Here is a 19,323-nt window from a genome sequence, read left to right on the forward strand (position 1 = left end):
GCTGTCGCCTGTTACATTCTTGCATATTATTTAGATAGTAGGGCAACACTTCCCGGTTTTAAGCTATTATTTTAGCTAGTTAGGCAAGTTATACAAGATGTGATATTGCATACATGAAAATTATTCCTTCTCTATTATGTGACTTTACTTTTCGTATGTGGTTGGGAAACCCGGTGGTACCGATTACCTTTGCCTACCAGAGCAAGGCTACTCTTGCTCATATATACGTTAGTAAAGTAATTCCCCCTGTTTAGCCTCACCCTTATCGTTTCTTCTCGATTCGAATGGGATGTTACATTCTCTAGAATCTATAGACAAGCTACGATAATTATTCTCTCTCTGAGAGAAGAGGCTAAACCCTTCCTCCATCCCCGAGTGACGCCGTCATCATAGGCAGCAGCCACTGTCTCTCTTCATCGCCGTTGAATACAACAATGTTCTTTCTGCCTCCGGCTTTGATTCAGATAGTGATATACTCAGGGGGCCCTTGTCTTGCCGACGACAATGTCGTCAGCACAGGAAGCCATGCTTCCCCAGCTCATTGTTTGAGGAAGGTGGCATACCTGCCGCCACCTCTGATATCAATGAACTGTAAGACCCTCACCCCTCTCCCCTCTGTCCTTTAGTCGTCACAAAATTCTTTCACCAGTATTCTGACAATCACCCTGGCTGATATCCTGCCGGCAGCAGTTAGTTCAGCCATCTCTGCCACCTTCCCCCTAACTCCCTTCCTTCACAGGAAGTTAATAAAATTGGGGGAAAATTGAGACGGTTTTTGACAGCTTCCGGTGGAAAACCTAACATACTTTGGAAAGTCCTCAGCCCTCTCTTGAGCTGCCATCTACATTCCTTGCCGCTGACTTCATTGCCGGCGACAGGTCTTTTTTGGATGGGTGGGAGCCAGAATCTGATAGATTCTTCCCCTTCCATTGGAACTTTCATTCTGGTGAGAAGACAGTAGATGGACTTATAGTCCTCTACACTTCCAGCTGTTATGCTCATTCATAACAGTAGGAAATTCTCCATCCTTAATCTTTCTCTCTCTCTTTCGGTTAGCACCGTCAGGTACTAGCCCAATAACGGCAGTGACTGCCGGCAAAGTATTGTATACAACTATACAGTAGTACATATGTTTTCTAACATACTCTGTGTTTCCTATCACGGACAACGATTGTTGAGACCATGATATTCTGTTGAGGCTGAGTATTCCCTCAACACCCAGATGGTTTTCCTTGATCATCAGGGGTTTACAATACCCGAAAGTATTAATACAATACTACAGGTGGAGAATGTTACCATAAGCTATTTACTAACTCTAACTCTAGTTCCTAGAGTTTCTCTACCTTGTATCCTCCCTATCAGGGAAACTGAATATTAATACTGACGGAGGTCTCAGCAATGGCCTGGGAGAGGAAATACAGATATGTTTCCTTTCTATTTCTTTTCAAGCTTACTATCCTAAGCTACCATAAAAAATAGTGATTACTATTGTCATCATAAACTGTATGCTTTTATATCACTGATATAAAAAACAAAAATACTCATTTATATTTTTCCTTTACAGGATGATGTGGCGGGATGTTTAAAAAACAAGCCCCACACCCTGAATCACACCTACAGACAATTGTCTCAACAAAACAAACTTTCCCCTTACGTTATCTATACCAGACTCTTTAACAGAAGGTAAAAAAAACTAAACATAACCTTAAAACTATATTTCCTTATATTCTAGAATATTACACGAAAAACACCAGCAACCACACTTATAACCATAATAATCACTTAATACTAAAATAAACTGCAGTCAAAATCTCAAAATAACTAACAAAAACTTAAAACTAAAAAAAAAAAACCAACAAACAAAAACACTTTTAACATATAATATAGGTGTGTGGACACCTTCGTCCACACAAGGGCTAACAGTCCTTTCAAGCCCACGCAACAACTCGGTTGCAACGCCACACTATGGCAACACTGACACTCAGTCAATACAAAATTTATTCATTGATTTAAGCCGTGAGCGTAATCATAATCATCATCATCATCATCATATTCATCATCAGCATATGTATTAACCAGGTACAAAAGAAATTCAAAGTCCGGTGATCAATAGGTCTTTCGTTTCAAAGAGCAGTCAAATAGAAATCCTTTATAACAATCCAGGCCATCAACACTATCTTCAGTCAAAACAAAATGTTTTTAAAAGGAATAAGTAATTCCAAGGAGGAATCACGGCCTGAAAATAAAAAAACAAAACACTTACAAACACTCCTAGCTAACTAAACTATCGCACTATAATAAAAGATAAATAATAAATAGTTCCTATTATTCACAATCACGACAAGCAAAGATAAACAAAACTGTACTTACTGTCAAAATAATCAAAACACTTCCACGCTGGTAAGAAAAATAATAGATATAATCCAGCATTCAATCACACAACTGCTTCAGGACGCAGTCAATCAAAAAAAGCATTCGCTCCGAAACATTCACCACTGTCGTAACCTTACTAAAAATGTAAACAAACAATCTCATTTGTACCAACAGTCTTTCTCACCACAAACGATCGTTAACCTAACTACTTTCGCTCGCTAACACAATATCTCTCTCTCTCTCTCTCTCTCTCTCTCTCTCTCTCTCTCTCTCTCTCTCTCTCTCTCACAGGATTTGGCAAAAACAAAAAAAATAAAAATAAAGCAAAAATAAATCCTCCACATTCCTCCCCCCTTACTTTGCCAAATCCTTCTCACACAACACTTACATTATTTTTTTCATAACCCAGTCGCAGTCGGGAACGGGACCTCTACTCCGAGTAACTGGGCCTCCATATACTCTCTCATTCACTTCTTCCTTATCACAATCATTAGCTACATTAACACTATTCCTATCTAAATCCCTATCATCTAATATATCATGTACAATCATATCTACCTCGTTCTCATCTGGCCCTATAATTACACTCATTTCTGTAAACAGTTCATCCATTTCATCAAAAACATTCTCAACTTTAGTAAAAGATTCATTCATACTACTAATCATTCTCCTATCTCTCACTCTCGCATTCGTCATCCTTTCTTTTACATCACCTAAGGAAAAGTCACACACACTATAGGTATCATTCATACTCAGCCATGATTCATCTGTATTAACACATTTATCTTCCATACACACTTGCACATTTACACCCCTGTCATACTTATTCGTATTCTTACCTATACCTATAAATTTCCCTTGCACTTTCTCCTCACTTAAAACTTTCAAACGCCTCTTTTTCCTATATTCAACTAACACTAATTGCTTATTTTCCAGCCCTAACTTCTCATGCATACTAGATTCATACTTGCTCATTTCCAACCAATTATTCATCCCATTCTCACAAACATTGATCCTATTCCTTCCACACACACAGGAGGACTCACCCAGCTGAACCCTCTCACACTCTAGTTTCCCGAACATCCTGGCTGATTTACTCCCTTCTTCCTACATACCCTAGCTACATGCCCATCTGCACCCCATTCAGTACACTTACCCCGTGGCTCCTTGCACATTCTAGCATAATGACCATCCTTACCACAATTACCGCAAATCACATTTGTACGATTACTCCGACATCCACTCGCTATGTGCCCAGTCATACCACACCGATAACATTTTATCCCTTTCTCTTTCTTGCACTCACTAATTCTATGCCCTACCTCACCACATCCAAAACAAGCACCTAGAGCCCATCTACATTCATTCTTCTTATGTCCTACTTTCCCACATCTATAACACTTCTCTTCACGGATACAACTACCTGACCTACCTTGCGGCGCACTAGCACTCCTATCCCTCCAAACCTGATTCCCTTGCCTAAACCCTTCATTTGTCCTTACAGGTATTCCCACATTACTCGCCCTAACACTCCTATCTACTACACTATCAGCTACCCTCATCGGTCCTCTCATAACAGCATCTCTAAAACTAACAAATTCTGGCACACTTTCCTCCATTCCAGTTCTTACACTCACAGATTTACTTTCTTTCATACACCTATCCAACTCGTAATCCTCAACTATCTCTAAAATATCATCCCATGTCAATCTTTCTTTCGTCCACCTCATTTTCTCCTTCCGTTTCAAACTAACAAACTCAGCAACATTCTCGGGTACAGTAGCCAAAAACTTCCTCATTAACTCCTTATTCTCATTTATGCCTTCATCCCCATACTTCTTCCTAGCTAACGTTTCCAACCTACATACGTACATTGATATAGCTTCTCCTGCATTCATCCTTGCCTCATCAAAATCATTCTTACGCTTATACTTAACACTCCCTTTCATACGTTTTACCTGCTCAATTATTCTCGTTTTCACACTTTCATAATCAACGTCCCCTACACTCATTATCACTCCATACATCGTCAACAAATACCCAGTCAAATATTCTCCTAACTCCCTAGCCCAAACTCTTTTACTATCACCATACTTATCCTGACAATACCTCTCATACTCCTTGAAAAAATCATATACATCCCTACTGCTATGCTCACTGAACCTTTCACACCGAGGTACCTCTCTCATAAACACAGTCTTACACACATCACGTTCATTCTCACTGCTATCATCACTGCTACCTTCCTTCTTGTTTCCTACTTCCTCGCTAGAATATAAGGAATCTAATTCCACAGTCATACTCCTATCCTTGATCATACTCTTCCTAGCCCTTTTCTTACTCGCCACTTTCACCCATTCACAATCGTCCTTGCTATCAGCCTGATACTTTTTCTTCTCTTTCTTCACATCACTTTTACCTTTCCTTTCATCTTTCCTCTCACCTTTCTGTTCATTCTTACTATGCCTAATTCCCTTATCTTCAATATCACCATCACTATTACTACTATCACTATCAGTTCCTTTCCCATTATCACTAACCTTAACCTTCTCATCCACTATCAACCCATTACCCGAAGCTGAGGACACTCCTCCGACTGCACCTTCACCCATTATAGTTTTCATCATCCCCATGACTTGCCCCATCATAGCTTCCAATCGGTTCTCCATCCGTTCCTCATTCTCTTTCATCCTCATCTCAAAACATTCTTCCACTTTCTCTACAGTTCCCTTCAACTCCCTAAGCTCCTTCTGCATCGCCTCATTCTCCCAGTTCAACCCCTCATTCTCTACTAGCAACCTCTCTTTCTCAACTATCAACATCTGCTCCCGTTCTTTATAATGCCGCAATTCCTCCTCCAAAGCCTTTAATTTACCTTCCATTGTCGTTAACCTTAAATCTAAATCCTAAATATAACCTTTGTGAAAGAGTCTGGTTCAATCCCACCTCGACTGTCCCTGTTCGGGCGCCAAAATAATGTGGCGGGATGTTTAAAAAACAAGCCCCACACCCTGAATCACACCTACAGACAATTGTCTCAACAAAACAAACTTTCCCCTTACGTTATCTATACCAGACTCTTTAACAGAAGGTAAAAAAAACTAAACATAACCTTAAAACTATATTTCCTTATATTCTAGAATATTACACGAAAAACACCAGCAACCACACTTATAACCATAATAATCACTTAATACTAAAATAAACTGCAGTCAAAATCTCAAAATAACTAACAAAAACTTAAAACTAAAAAAAAAAACCAACAAACAAAAACACTTTTAACATATAATATAGGTGTGTGGACACCTTCGTCCACACAAGGGCTAACAGTCCTTTCAAGCCCACGCAACAACTCGGTTGCAACGCCACACTATGGCAACACTGACACTCAGTCAATACAAAATGTATTCATTGATTTAAGCCGTGAGCGTAATCATAATCATCATCATCATCATCATCATCATCATCAGCATACGTATTAACCAGGTACAAAAGAAATTCAAAGTCCGGTGATCAATAGGTCTTTCGTTTCAAAGAGCAGTCAAATAGAAATCCTTTATAACAATCCAGGCCATCAACACTATCTTCAGTCAAAACAAAATGTTCTTAAAAGGAATAAGTAATTCCAAGGAGGAATCACGGCCTGAAAATAAAAAAACAAAACACTTACAAACACTCCTAGCTAACTAAACTATCGCACTATAATAAAAGATAAATAATAAATAGTTCCTATTATTCACAATCACGACAAGCAAAGATAAACAAAACTGTACTTACTGTCAAAATAATCAAAACACTTCCACGCTGGTAAGAAAAATAATAGATATAATCCAGCATTCAATCACACAACTGCTTCAGGACGCAGTCAATCAAAAAAAGCATTCGCTCCGAAACATTCACCACTGTCGTAACCTTACTAAAAATGTAAACAAACAATCTAATTTGTACCAACAGTCTTTCTCACCACAAACGATCGTTAACCTAACTACTTTCGCTCGCTAACACAATATCTCTCTCTCTCTCTCTCTCTCTCTCTCTCTCTCTCTCTCTCTCTCTCTCTCTCTCTCTCTCTCTCTCTCTCACAGGATTTGGCAAAAACAAAAAAAATAAAAATAAAGCAAAAATAAATCCTCCACAATGACCCTATGGAGAAGTGCGGATCGATGTTCTGCAACCACAAGGGGAAAGACTTCTGTGGCCACATGATGTGCAGGACTTATGCCCACTGTGGCATCGTCATAGGAGTCCTAAAGTATTGGGACCCGAAGGGTTGCTTCACTTGCTCAACCCTGCTGGCCAACGGCTTCGGCGAAGCCCCCCTAGTTACCCTAGAGACTAGGGATACAGCTGGGGACACCCTTCGCAAATGGGTAAGAGGGTTCCAAAAGAACTCTCCAAGGACTGCCCAAGGACTCCCTGAGGTGCCTACTGTTCCCCAAGGCTCTGCCGAATGTGGTGGTGTCCCAGGAACAGCTCTGGTCCCCATTCGTTCAACTGAAGATTAACTCGGACATCAACAAGGCTATAGAAGGCATGGACATCCACCAAGAGACAATGTCAGAAGTGTCCACTGACACTAAACAGGACCTACTACAAGGTGGCCCTGAAGAAAACGTGGACCCTCCCCGAGTGGAGGAAGAAGGATTGTTGTCAATGGCAACAGACGACCCTCAGTTTGCTGTGATGGCATACCAACCTCTGCCGTCAACGTCCTCGGCCCCAACTCCACAACCTGTTAACTAGATTAACGCAAGCGAAGAGATTCTGACATCTCTTCAACGAATGCGGGAGTCGTTCCAACGGGAACAGGAGACAATGCGGGAATCGATTAAGCAGCAGCAAAGGTTGTTGCAGAAGATGGACCACTTCGGAACCCCCAAGGGCACCTCTAAGAAGCCTCTTAGAGTGTCTGGTCTCCCTCATTGCTCCAAAACCAATCCCTGGAGGTATGCGGAGCATATGCCAATGATGAATGGAAAACTGTTCATTTCTGAGAAGTTAGAAGCTAGGCAAATTGAAGACCTTGAGTTCTGGCCTAACTTTTCGGCCTATCCAGAATGCTATGTGAGACTGCAGGACAAGAATGCGACCCGAGAAGAAACGGTCCCCAAAGAGGTCATCGTGTTTGAACACGAGAAGGCGCAAGCCATCCTCCTGAAGGCCTTGAGGGGAGCCGGATATACCAACTCCAAAGCCTTAGCACTGAGCAAGAAGAACCCCACCTTTCTTTCTCCTTCCTCCATCTCTTTCCCCTTTACGGAGAAAGCACTAGACTTTGCCGTCAAGGCAGTCGATGAAGGAAAACCATATCCGACCCTAAAGGAATGCAAGCCATTCTCTCTAGCATTGCCTACCTGCGAAAAGAAGTGGAAGGATGTCCACCTAACTTTCTCCGTCTCTAAGTTAGACCCAGAGATAGCAGGACAACAGTTCAATAAGAACCTTCCGAAGTTGCCAGACCATCTTCTGAGGAAGGAACAGGAATCGAAGGAGAGACTTGTGGCTTCCCTCTCTCATCAGAACTGTCTGGAAATGAGTGCAGGTCAACATAATGCCCCAGCAATGTTCCTCTTCCTGGCTAAATCTCACATGGGTACCCTTGTGAAAGACCTATACGCTTTCCTCAGAGTGAAGAGAGCTTGTAGAGAGTTCGTCTTGGCTTCAGCAACCATCAGACACGAACCAAGGAAGCTGATTAACTCAATTATCTGGGGTAAAGACCTTTTCCCACAGGAACTGGTCCAAGAGGTTATTGCGAGAGCAACCATGGAGAATAAGGAACCTTCTCCAAAAGTGGGGCATGTCCTCAAAAAGGAAATCTTCCTCGGAGAAAGCACTAGACTTTGCCGTCAAGGCAGTCGATGAAGGAAAACCATATCCGACCCTAAAGGAGTGCAAGCCATTCTCTCTAGCATTGCCTACCTGCGAAAAGAAGTGGAAGGATGTCCACCTAACTTTCTCCGTCTCTAAGTTAGACCCAGAGATAGCAGGACAACAGTTCAATAAGAACCTTCCGAAGTTGCCAGACCATCTTCTGAGGAAGGAACAGGAATCGAAGGAGAGACTTGTGGCTTCCCTCTCTCATCAGAACTGTCTGGAAATGAGTGCAGGTCAACATAATGCCCCAGCAATGTTCCTCTTCCTGGCTAAATCTCACATGGGTACCCTTGTGAAAGACCTATACGCTTTCCTCAGAGTGAAGAGAGCTTGTAGAGAGTTCGTCTTGGCTTCAGCAACCATCAGACACGAACCAAGGAAGCTGATTAACTCAATTATCTGGGGTAAAGACCTTTTCCCACAGGAACTGGTCCAAGAGGTCATTGCGAGAGCAACCATGGAGAATAAGGAACCTTCTCCAAAAGTGGGGCATGTCCTCAAAAAGGAAATCTTCCTCGGAAGGAGGTCTCCAGCCCAAGAACAAAAGGGCGAAGAGACCACGAAGACCTGCACAACTCCCCGCCATGACTATGACCACGATGCCTCAGACCACCTCCCAGATGGTCCCTCAACAACTGGTAGCCCAGTCACCAGTAATTAACCCTACCTTTGAAAGGCAGTCGACTTCCTTTCGCCCCAGTCAGAAAGGAAAAGGTCCTAAGAGAAGTTCTCCAGGAGGTAACTTCTCTCGGGGCCGAGGAGGACGTGGTTGCGGAAATAAATCCGCAGTACCCCCAAGCAATGAGGGTTTCTAGGTAAGGGGGCAGACTACATCACTTTCAGGATCGCTGCACCTTCAATCCCTAGGCCCACGGCCTAATCACGAATGGACTCGGGTGGAAATGGAGCAGAACTCCACCCCGTTTTCCAGAATTCTTCCAACACTCAACCCCCTTGTTGGAAGAATATACCTCAGAACTCTTGAACAAGAAGGTGATAAAGAAAGCAAAGTCCATCAAGTTCCAGGGAAGGCTGTTTTGTGTTCCCAAGAAGGACTCAGACAAACTCAGAGTCATTCTAGACTTGTCTCCACTCAACAAGTTCATCGAGAATAACAAGTTCCGGATGCTTACTTTGCAACACATAAGGATCCTTCTGCCAAAAGGGGCGTACACGGTCTCAATAGCCCTAGCAGATGCTTACTGGCATCTCCCAATGAGTCACCTTTTCTCCTTCTACCTAGGATTCAAACTACAGAAGAAGAAGTTTGTCTTCAGAGCAATGCCCTTCGGACTGAACACAGCCCCAAGGATATTCACGAAGCTAGCAGACACAATCGTCCAACAGCTACGCACCGAAGGAGTTCAAGTGGTAGCATATCTAGACGACTGGTTGGTATGGGCAGCATCCAAGACTACTTGTCTGCAAGCAGCCAACAGAGTGATCCAGTTTTTGGAACACCTGGGCTTCAAGATCAACTGCAAGAAGTCTCGTCTCACTCCAGCTCAACAGTTCCAGTGGCTAGGAATCCAATTGAACTTAAAGTCACACGACCTCTGCATTCCATCCAAGAAGAGGAGAGAAATAGCAGGATCTGTCAAGAGACTAATCCATCACAAGAGGATTTCAAGACGCCTACAGGAAAGAGTATTGGGCTCTCTGCAGTTTGCAGCTGTGACAGACCCTGTGCTAAAGGCACGTTTGAAAGATGCGTCAGGAGTCTGTAGGAAATACGTATCAAACAATCGAAAACATCAACTAAGGTTGACCCCGGCCTTGTTGCGCACGCAATTAAGCCGTGGTCAACAGCCAAGAGCCTAGCACGGACAATTCCCCTGCAACCACCGCAACCATCAGTGGTGATACACACGGATGCCTCCTTGGAAGGATGGGGAGGTCATTCTCACGACAAAGAAGTGCAAGCGAATTGGTCGCACCAGTTCAAAACATTTCATATCAACATTTTGGAAGCTATGGCAGTATTCCTGATGTTGAAGAGACTATCCCCTCGCAGATCAATCCACATCAAATTGGTCCTGGGCAACGAGGTGATAGTAAAGTGTCTGAATCGACAAAGCTCGAGATCACCCCACATCAACCATGTGATGCTAGCCATCTTCTACCTGGCAAGGAGGAAGGGATGGCACCTATCAGCAGTTCACCTACAAGGGTTCCACAGTGTGACGGCGGATGCTCTATCCAGGCGAAAGCCCATAGAGACAGAATGGTCCCTAGACGCAGACTCATTCTCCTTCATCTCGGAAAAAGTCCCAAAACTGCAGATCGACCTCTTCGCAACGAGCGACAACAAGAAACTATCAGAAGCAATGGATGCCATGTCCCTCGACTGGAACAGGTGAAATCGCATTTACCTGTTTCCACCAGCCAATCTCCTGCTAAGAGTCCTCGACAAGCTAAGATCCTTCAGTAGTAGTAGTAGCCTCCAAGTGGCCCAAAAGCAATTGGTTCCCTTTAGTCCTCGAGTTGAAACTGAAGCTGTTTCCTCTGCCAAATCCAGTGCTATCTCAACTGGTCCAAAAGTCAACTGTCTACACTTCATCCTCGAGAACCAGCAACCTACATCTCATGATTTTCTCGCCTTAGCAGCGAACAAAAAGTCTGAAATCTCGAAGGATAAAGTTAACTTCATCAAGGAGTACAAGTCAAGTTCGACTAGGAGGCAATACGAATCGTCATGGAAGAAATGGGTGTCCTTTGTGAAAGCAAGGAAACCGACAGAGATATCGATAGATTTCTGTCTTTCATTCTTCATACGCCTCTATGAACAAGGCCTGGCCTCTACTACAATTACTTCTTGTAAATCGGCCCTGGCTAGACCATTTCTGAACACTTTTGAGGTGGACCTCTCAGGTGAAATCTTTAATAAGATCCCAAAAACATGTGCTAGAATCAAGCCAGCAGCCCCATCAAAGCCCATCACATGGTCTTTGGACAAAGTCTAGCACTATGCTTCGAACCTAGACAATGAGGATTGTACTCTAAAGGATTTAACACAGAAAGTCATTTTTCTGTTCGCAATAGCCTCAGTGGCTAGAGTTAGTGAAATAGTGGCCTTATCCAGAAACGAAGGCCATATTCAGTTCCTAGATTCAGGAGAACTGAACCTTTTTCCTGATCCTGCCTTTCTTGCCAAGAACGAGCTACCCACTAAGAGGTGGGGTCCTTGGAGAATCTGCCCATTGAAGGAAGATGCCTCTCTGTGCCCAGTAGAATGTCTTAAGGTCTATCTTTGAAGAACTTTAAACTTCAAGGGAGGACAGCTCTTCAGAGGTGAAACTTCAGGATTAAACCTATTTTTAAGACAACTGAGAGCGAAGCTCACCTACTTTATTCGCAGAGCGGATCCTGACAGTACATCCGTAGGTCACGATCCAAGGAAAGTTGCTTCTTCGTTGAACTTCTTTCAACATATGGACTTTGAAAGACTCCGCTCATACACTGGGTGGAGATCATCCAGGGTGTTCTACAAACATTACTCGAAGCAAGTACATGAAATAAAACACTTTGTGGTGGCGGCGGGTAGTGTCATAAAACCCGTCGTCTAGTGCTGTGATGAACAGTGGACTGTTTTGGGACTTAACAGTGCATCGGGTGCATGGGTATACCAACCCTCTAGTGCAGATCACTGCTATGATTGACATACTGTTCTGTGTAGGCTCATATCTGATCAATACACCAGTGCCGAGTGAACGTTTCGTTACAGTGCTTATGCATTTCCGAACATCTGACCATGTCAGATAGATTTGGTTTCACATCTCCATTGAGTGTCGTTATTCCGATAATGTATTTATATATTTTTTCCACACGAGAAAATATGTGTTTTGATGTGTTGTAATGCTGAACCAGATTCATACTTTGTTGTAACTACATTTGATAAATTAGTTGCATGATAAAATAATTAAACGTATTCGCGTCTTATTACTGCTCCCTCAGTTATAAGCTAATAAAGTACACTAGAGTTTAACTAAACCCCTGTATGGGGCTTATATCCTTGAAATCACAATAATGATTTTCAGAGGAATAAAACTTACATTCTTAAGGTAAGTAAAAAAGGTAGGCTTCAATGTTTTCCCTTTTTGTTCCAACAGAAATACAAACCATGAATCCTTATTGTCAATATCGACATTTTCCATGCTGGGGGCAGGAGGCACTAAACCAGCTCCAGGTTTAGTGGAAGTGACAGATCTCTGGAATTTCACATATAGGTCTAGTAGACCAGATAAGGAAATCTACTCAAGGTGGAAGGCACAGACACAAACCCACAGCTAATTGTAATTTCAAGACAATTCTCTAGTATACTTCCATCTGGTCGACATGGCCTGAGCCCAAAAAATGGATTTTGATCAAAGTGAAAAATCTATTTTTGGGTGAGAGGGCCATGTCGTCCTGATGGACCCACCCTCTCACTGACCCCTCCCAAAATTACTTTATCTGTGGCCATTTCCGCTTAACGGCAAGAATACGAATGGCGTCACGGTAGTAGTAGGGAAGGAGGTCCATCGGGTACCTAGAACGGCACCCCTTTCTTTTGCCACTCTTCCCCCTTACATCGAAGCGTTAAATCTATTCGGGGTGAAGATTGCCATGTGTCGTATCTAGAATATGTCCCCTGATATTATGCGATATCCTTTATTGGATACTCGTGCCAGGAGTTAGAATCCTGGAGATCTTTGGTTTAATTTTCTGGGAGTATCACTGTAGCAAATATCCCTTAGAAGGCTACCTATAGGAACCCTTCCATCAGGAGGACATGGCCCTCTCACTCAAAAATAGATTTTTTCACTTTGATCAAAATCCGTTTTTAAGGAACAGTCGTCTTATAATGACAGACTGATGATAAGATACTTAGGTTGTGAATGTTTTTTTTTTTTTTTAAAGAATCGTTCCATTTATTGAGAACGCATTAATAAAAACGCCGGTAGGAGGAGGAGGGGGAGACCAAAGAGAAGGTGCGTGGAGTGTGTAACAGCAGATATGGAGAAGAAAGATCTCACACTGGAGGACATTGGAGACTGAAGAAATTGGAAACGGCTTTCAAGAAATAGCGACCCTGCATAGCGGGGAAAGCTTTGGTCGAAGAAGAAGAAGAAGAAGCTTTCCTCTGTAATAAAGAACAAGTGTTTGGCTATATACTATGTGTGTGTGTATATATATATATATATATATATATATATATATATATATATATATATATATATATATATATATATATATATATATATATATTTTCTTTTCGGTCATGCTCAGCAGTATTGCCAGACGTATAACTACTCGGTCTCTCCCCAACCCTCGGATAGTTGGGAGGGGACGTAGTCATACCCTGGTGAGGGGGAGTTGTAGTTAAGAAAGGGGATTGGTGGGAAGCGTTGAATCTGCGCGTGTGTTTGGACATCTCTTTAAATAATTAACCTTAATTTTTGACGGGCTGCATACACTAGTTATATTTAAGACATGTAGTGAACAAGAAAATATATTTTGAAAAGAGAAGTTAACTACTTAAAAAGAGTTTAATAATGAAGGAAACTTCCGCAGGCCATCGGGATTAGAAATCGTGACCTCGTGATGAAACTGTTCGTGGCATCCTCCGACGGACATCTGGAGGACGTGGACGAACTGATAAAGGCAGGTGTCGACCTCAACATCAGGAGCTCGATGTCAGGGTTCATTGGTCAGTATCTTAATTACCTCTTGATTGAATATGTAAGGCTGATGATATGGGGTGTCATTCATGGGACTCTGTAGTAGTAGTAGTAGTAGTAGTAGTAGTAGTAGTGGTAGTAGTAGTAGTAGTAGTTTTACAAATAGTATTTCTAAATTGAATTGATCTATACTGCAGATGTACATGGCCACCGTCAGCTCTCCCCACAATGATTTTCTGATTTCAACTTGTTAATCGCTACCTTTGTCTCTTTTTAGCTTTCTGTTAACTTTTTAATCCGTTTAAAAATACTTTATATATGAGCTTTAAGTTCGAAAATTCAGAAACCACATTTTTCCATTGTGCATTGGGATTCTCAACTTCGAAATGTATATCTAAATATCTTTTAACGTTAAAAAAATCTTGAACGATTCTGTAATACATTATAGCACCTGAAAAATTATATATATATATATATATATATATATATATATATATATATATATATATATATATATATATATATATATATATATATATATATATATATATATATATATATATATATTTAAACATCAAATCAATGTTATTTGCTCTACCTAAGGTCGGTCTTCAATTCATCTAGCAACTGAAAATGGCCACTCAGAGGTTGTGTGCGCACTGCTGGATGGAGGAGCTTATGTGGATAAAGTTGATGCAGAAGGTGAGTACATTACGACACCTCGAAAGAAGGAAAAATTAAAGATTCTCACAATTAAACTCCTGGCATTAAGCTAAACCTCTCTTAAGCTGTTGGTTGGCATACAAAGAAACCAAAGAAAGAATGACACTGTTTAGACATTACTTACCTGAAAAAACTATTGTCAAATTTCTCTTTATAGGTGTTGTCATTCCCAAGGTTCAACCTTAATCTGGCCATGTAGCTTTGTTTATTTCACTCTCTGTAAAAATAAACATTATTCATTAACTGATTTTTTACTATGTTGTTTTCATTAATCTATTCAAATACACAGGTAAAATATATATTTGCTTATATAATACAAATGTATATGCGTCAGTAAATGCGGCAATAATTACATTTAAAATTTTATACTGAACAGTTCACGTATAAATTAACACAAGTATATATGCATCCAAACAAACTTAAGCTTAATAACACACCCTCTCTCTCTCTCTCTCTCTCTCTCTCTCTCTCTCTCTCTCTCTCTCTCTCTCTCTCTCTCTCTCTCTCTCTATATATATATATATATATATACATATACATATATATATATATATATATATATATATATATATATATATATATATATATATATATATATATATATGTATATATATATGTAGATATATTATATATATACATATGCATATATATATATATATATATATATATATATATATATATATATATTTATATGTATATATATGTATATATACATACATATATATATATATATATATATATATATATATATATATATATATATATATATATATATATATATATATATATATATACATATATATATATATATATATATATATATATATATATATATATATATATATATATATATAAACTGTATATATGCAAAATCACTTTGGGCATCATCTTAAGACAACACTCTTCTAGATTTCTCTATCTTTTATTGTCTCCAATTACGGAGTACTGAAGGAAAAGACAGAATTTATTACTGCGCTGACCTATTTGCCCAAGTCTTGCCCACAGCTGATTCCGCCAATAATTAATCAATGGCTTTCGTCCGGGAATCTCTTCAAAGAAATCCTTATCCTTATGTAATGGCAGTGCATTCATCATGAAAATATGAATATCTCTAAATATATAAAAACTAATAAATATGAAAATTTGAAGATATTTTTCATAAAATTTAAGAATGCAATACTGAAGATTTGAAGCTTATTGAAGTTTCAAAATTTCAGTGGGTGTCCCGAAGACTAGAAAAGTGTTGGCTTAAAAGACTTATTACCACAAGTACCTTAGCATACACACACACACACACACATACACACACACATATATGTATATACATACACACACATATATATATGTATATATATATATACACACACATATATATATACATATATATATATACACACATATATATATATATATATATATATATATATATATATATATATATATATATATATATATATATATTTTGTGCCCTTAACCATAAAAAAACTATTTCTTATCTGATTTAGGGAGGACAGCATTGCACATAGCAACATTGAATGGACGCCTTGACCTGCTGAATGTGCTACACATCTACGGATCTGACCTTGACGCCGAAGCTCATTGTAAGTTCAGTATTAGAATCTTTATAATATATATCTATATCTCTTTCTCTTTGCAATTTATATTCCTACATTCCATTCGACATTATAATAGAGCTGTCGATAATTCTACCGTCTAATTTGTAAGTTCAGTCTAGCTACTATTACTATTACTTTTTCTTATTTTTCTTCATTGTCTTCAGCTTTTACCCAATCTTATAAGGGGTCCTTGTTTTTTATCTTAATTTTTACACATTTTTCGGAGTTGCTTACTACTACTGCTACTACTTTAAATATCATCATTATCATTAAAAGTTTAGGTGCAATCTTAGCTGGAAAAGCAGAATGTTACAAGCCCAAGGGACACTATAGAGATGGCAGCCCAATGTACAAAAGAAACAGAGAAATAAATAAACTGTAAGAGAAATACCGAAAATTATTTCTCAATATAGAAGTATCTATACTGAGGTTGAACTTTTCACGTCTCTGCAGTTCAGTTATTTTACCAAGATGATCCAACAATTTGGCCACAGCTGGAATAAACCTTAAGGATACTCTGTAGAAATGGGTGTTACAGACTAATACACACACAAACAAAGCCACTCCAACGCCTTTTAAAAACATAACAGACACCTCACACGTCTCGAACTGTTGACCTAACCGCGCCAAGACACCTCACTGCAGGGAGGAAGAAGGTTGGTGAATGGTAGAACTAAGCGATGCCAGGCAGGGTAGCCGATCGGGGCTACAGACTACCCTAAAAGCCAAAGTAAAGTCATTCAAAAAGAAGGCAACCGTGCTTACCCCATACAAATAGAAGCAGTAGTTCTGAGCTTTGTGAAACCATGTGATATACATTAACAAATAAGAATAATATATATTATTCATAGGAATTGTTAGAAAAAACAAAACTCAAAATAAGTCAGTAACAAATATAAAAGTTTACTGGTCCTTAAATGCATGAAGAATTTTTCAGGGCCCAATATAATTGGGAACTACTCTCGCTAAGTTGAATATAAATGTTAAAAACTTGCAGTTTCACCAAATTGAGTTCCAGGCTGTCTAATTCCAATGGTTTCCAGAGCCATGGGAATCTCCGAAAGTAAATGCATGAATCTTTACCAATGGCAATAAACATCCCAGAAAACGTAGTAAAAACTATACAGGCAAGTTTAGAATGGGCGCGTTCCAGATAAATTTTCAGAAATTCTTGGCTAAACCTCCTTTGGACTGTTTTAATCTAATATGGGTAGAATTTTCATTCACAAATTTTAAAAAGGCACAAAGATAGCAATCTCAACCTCAAATAGTTTTTGATAAGTGAAAGGCGAATTCCTTTTGTACCAGACACTGTAAGAAAAAAAAAGATATTGGTGGCATGCATGGATCTAAAACTGTCTTTCTATGATGTAAAATTAGTAGCTATTTCTACCACCTATAGTGCAAGAAAGCAGATTACCGCAATAATTTTTGTTAATAGTATGATCTGATCGGCAGTAGACAAGAGCAATCCAAGGGTGTACAAAATATAAGCCAAACACTGAACAACTCACCCAAACCATCCAAATTTGCAAGATGCAACTGGCAAATTGGGCATCGTGAGTGGTGAATCCCTCGAGTAACGTTTACTATGTCTTCGCTTTGTCCTTATCTTTAATATCATAACTAGATAGGCTTCAACCCTAGTTGGAGAACCCGGATGCTATAAGCCCAAAGGCTCCAACAGGGAAAATACCCCAATGAGGTAAGGAAATAAGGAAACAAATAATATAGTGTGACTGAGTGTACCCCCAGGCAAAGGAGGACTAACCTAAGACAGTGGAAGACTATGGTACAGAGGCTATGGCTCTACGCACAGAGCTATTAAAACCAGAGCATTTTGAGGTAAAGAATAAAGTATTTTATAAGTTGCTATTTATTTTCTTTTCTTTTCCTAGTGAAAGGCTGGAAGGTCGTGCATTTCGCAGCGGTTGGAGGACACATCCACATCTTAGAGTTTCTGAGCGAAAAATGTGACCTGGGAGAACTCACGAAGGAGGGAAAAACCTCTCTACATTTGGCTGCTGAATACGGCAGAGAGAGTGTTATCCGCTGGCTATTGACCAAAGAACTTGACCCTCATCAACGCGATGCCGCTGGATATCGGGCTTTGGATTACGCAATGCAAAAAGGCTGGCAGAATATTGTAGCCATCTTGACTGGTTATACGCAGTAGAGTTATCGTTGGGAAAAAAATGTAGGATTGGTTGCTTAAATTAGTAGGCCTACTTCAAAGAAAACTGCCAAGAACCTTTTATATACTATATTGCTTCCTCTGACCATTTTACTCCATAGTTATTATACCTACCCGAAATGTTCTTCCTGTGACATTAACATTATTTTCTAACTTTTAGACCTGTACTTTGACCAATTTCATAGTTTTCTCGTAATTTTTATCACTGGACTTGAATAAAAATAAACTTAAGCGAAAACCTAATAAAATTGTTTATCTATACCTACCTTAACCAAGAATGGATTTATCCAAACAAAAAGTGCCAATATCTGGAGCTTATAGTTTATCTGCATGTAACATTTCGTACACTATAATAAATTGTTTAAGAGAGAGAGAGAGAGAGAGAGAGAGAGAGAGAGAGAGAGAGAGAGAGAGAGAGAGAGAGAGAGAGAGAGAGAGAGAAAGAGAGGGGGGTATTTAAAATTTCCCTTGCTTATGTAATTTGCCCTTTATTCATAAATGCTTTGTAATTATCTCCTTGAGTGTTTTTTTTTCTTTCCGATTTCCTAAACCTTCTTCCATTAGGTCCTCTGAGGCTAAAAACTTCGTATGAAGCTGTGTTCTGGCCAGAAACAACTACAGTAACTTGAGGGCAAACAATCCTAAGGTAAGAAACGGAAACCAACTACGACGCCTAATCAAGAGAACCGCAATAAAATCTCAATTAATCGTACATTCTTACTAAATAAAACTGCATATACTCAAACACACACATATGAACAAATACCCGCAATTATGTCCATCCATCTACCTATCTATCTATCTATATACACATTATGTATGTATGTATATATATATATATGTATATATATATATATATATATATATATATATATATATA

At 39.6% G+C, this 19,323-nt stretch overlaps 1 protein-coding gene across 1 annotated transcript in view; it reads left to right on the plus strand.

The window, feature by feature from the left end:
• The window catches only part of LOC137650053 (uncharacterized), a 66,628-nt gene extending 47,948 nt beyond the window's left edge, over positions 1-18,680 (plus strand). The window contains exons 19-22 of the mRNA XM_068383087.1: positions 13,804-13,939; positions 14,514-14,612; positions 16,139-16,234; positions 18,148-18,680. Of these exons, the coding sequence (XP_068239188.1) occupies positions 13,804-13,939; positions 14,514-14,612; positions 16,139-16,234; positions 18,148-18,425 (609 nt within the window). The 3' untranslated portion in view covers positions 18,426-18,680. The remainder of the gene's footprint in view (positions 1-13,803; positions 13,940-14,513; positions 14,613-16,138; positions 16,235-18,147) is intronic.
• Positions 18,681-19,323: the final 643 nt, after the last annotated feature.

Source organism: Palaemon carinicauda, chromosome 11 (assembly GCF_036898095.1).
Source record: "Palaemon carinicauda isolate YSFRI2023 chromosome 11, ASM3689809v2, whole genome shotgun sequence".
NCBI classification, from domain to species: Eukaryota; Metazoa; Arthropoda; class Malacostraca; order Decapoda; family Palaemonidae; genus Palaemon; species Palaemon carinicauda.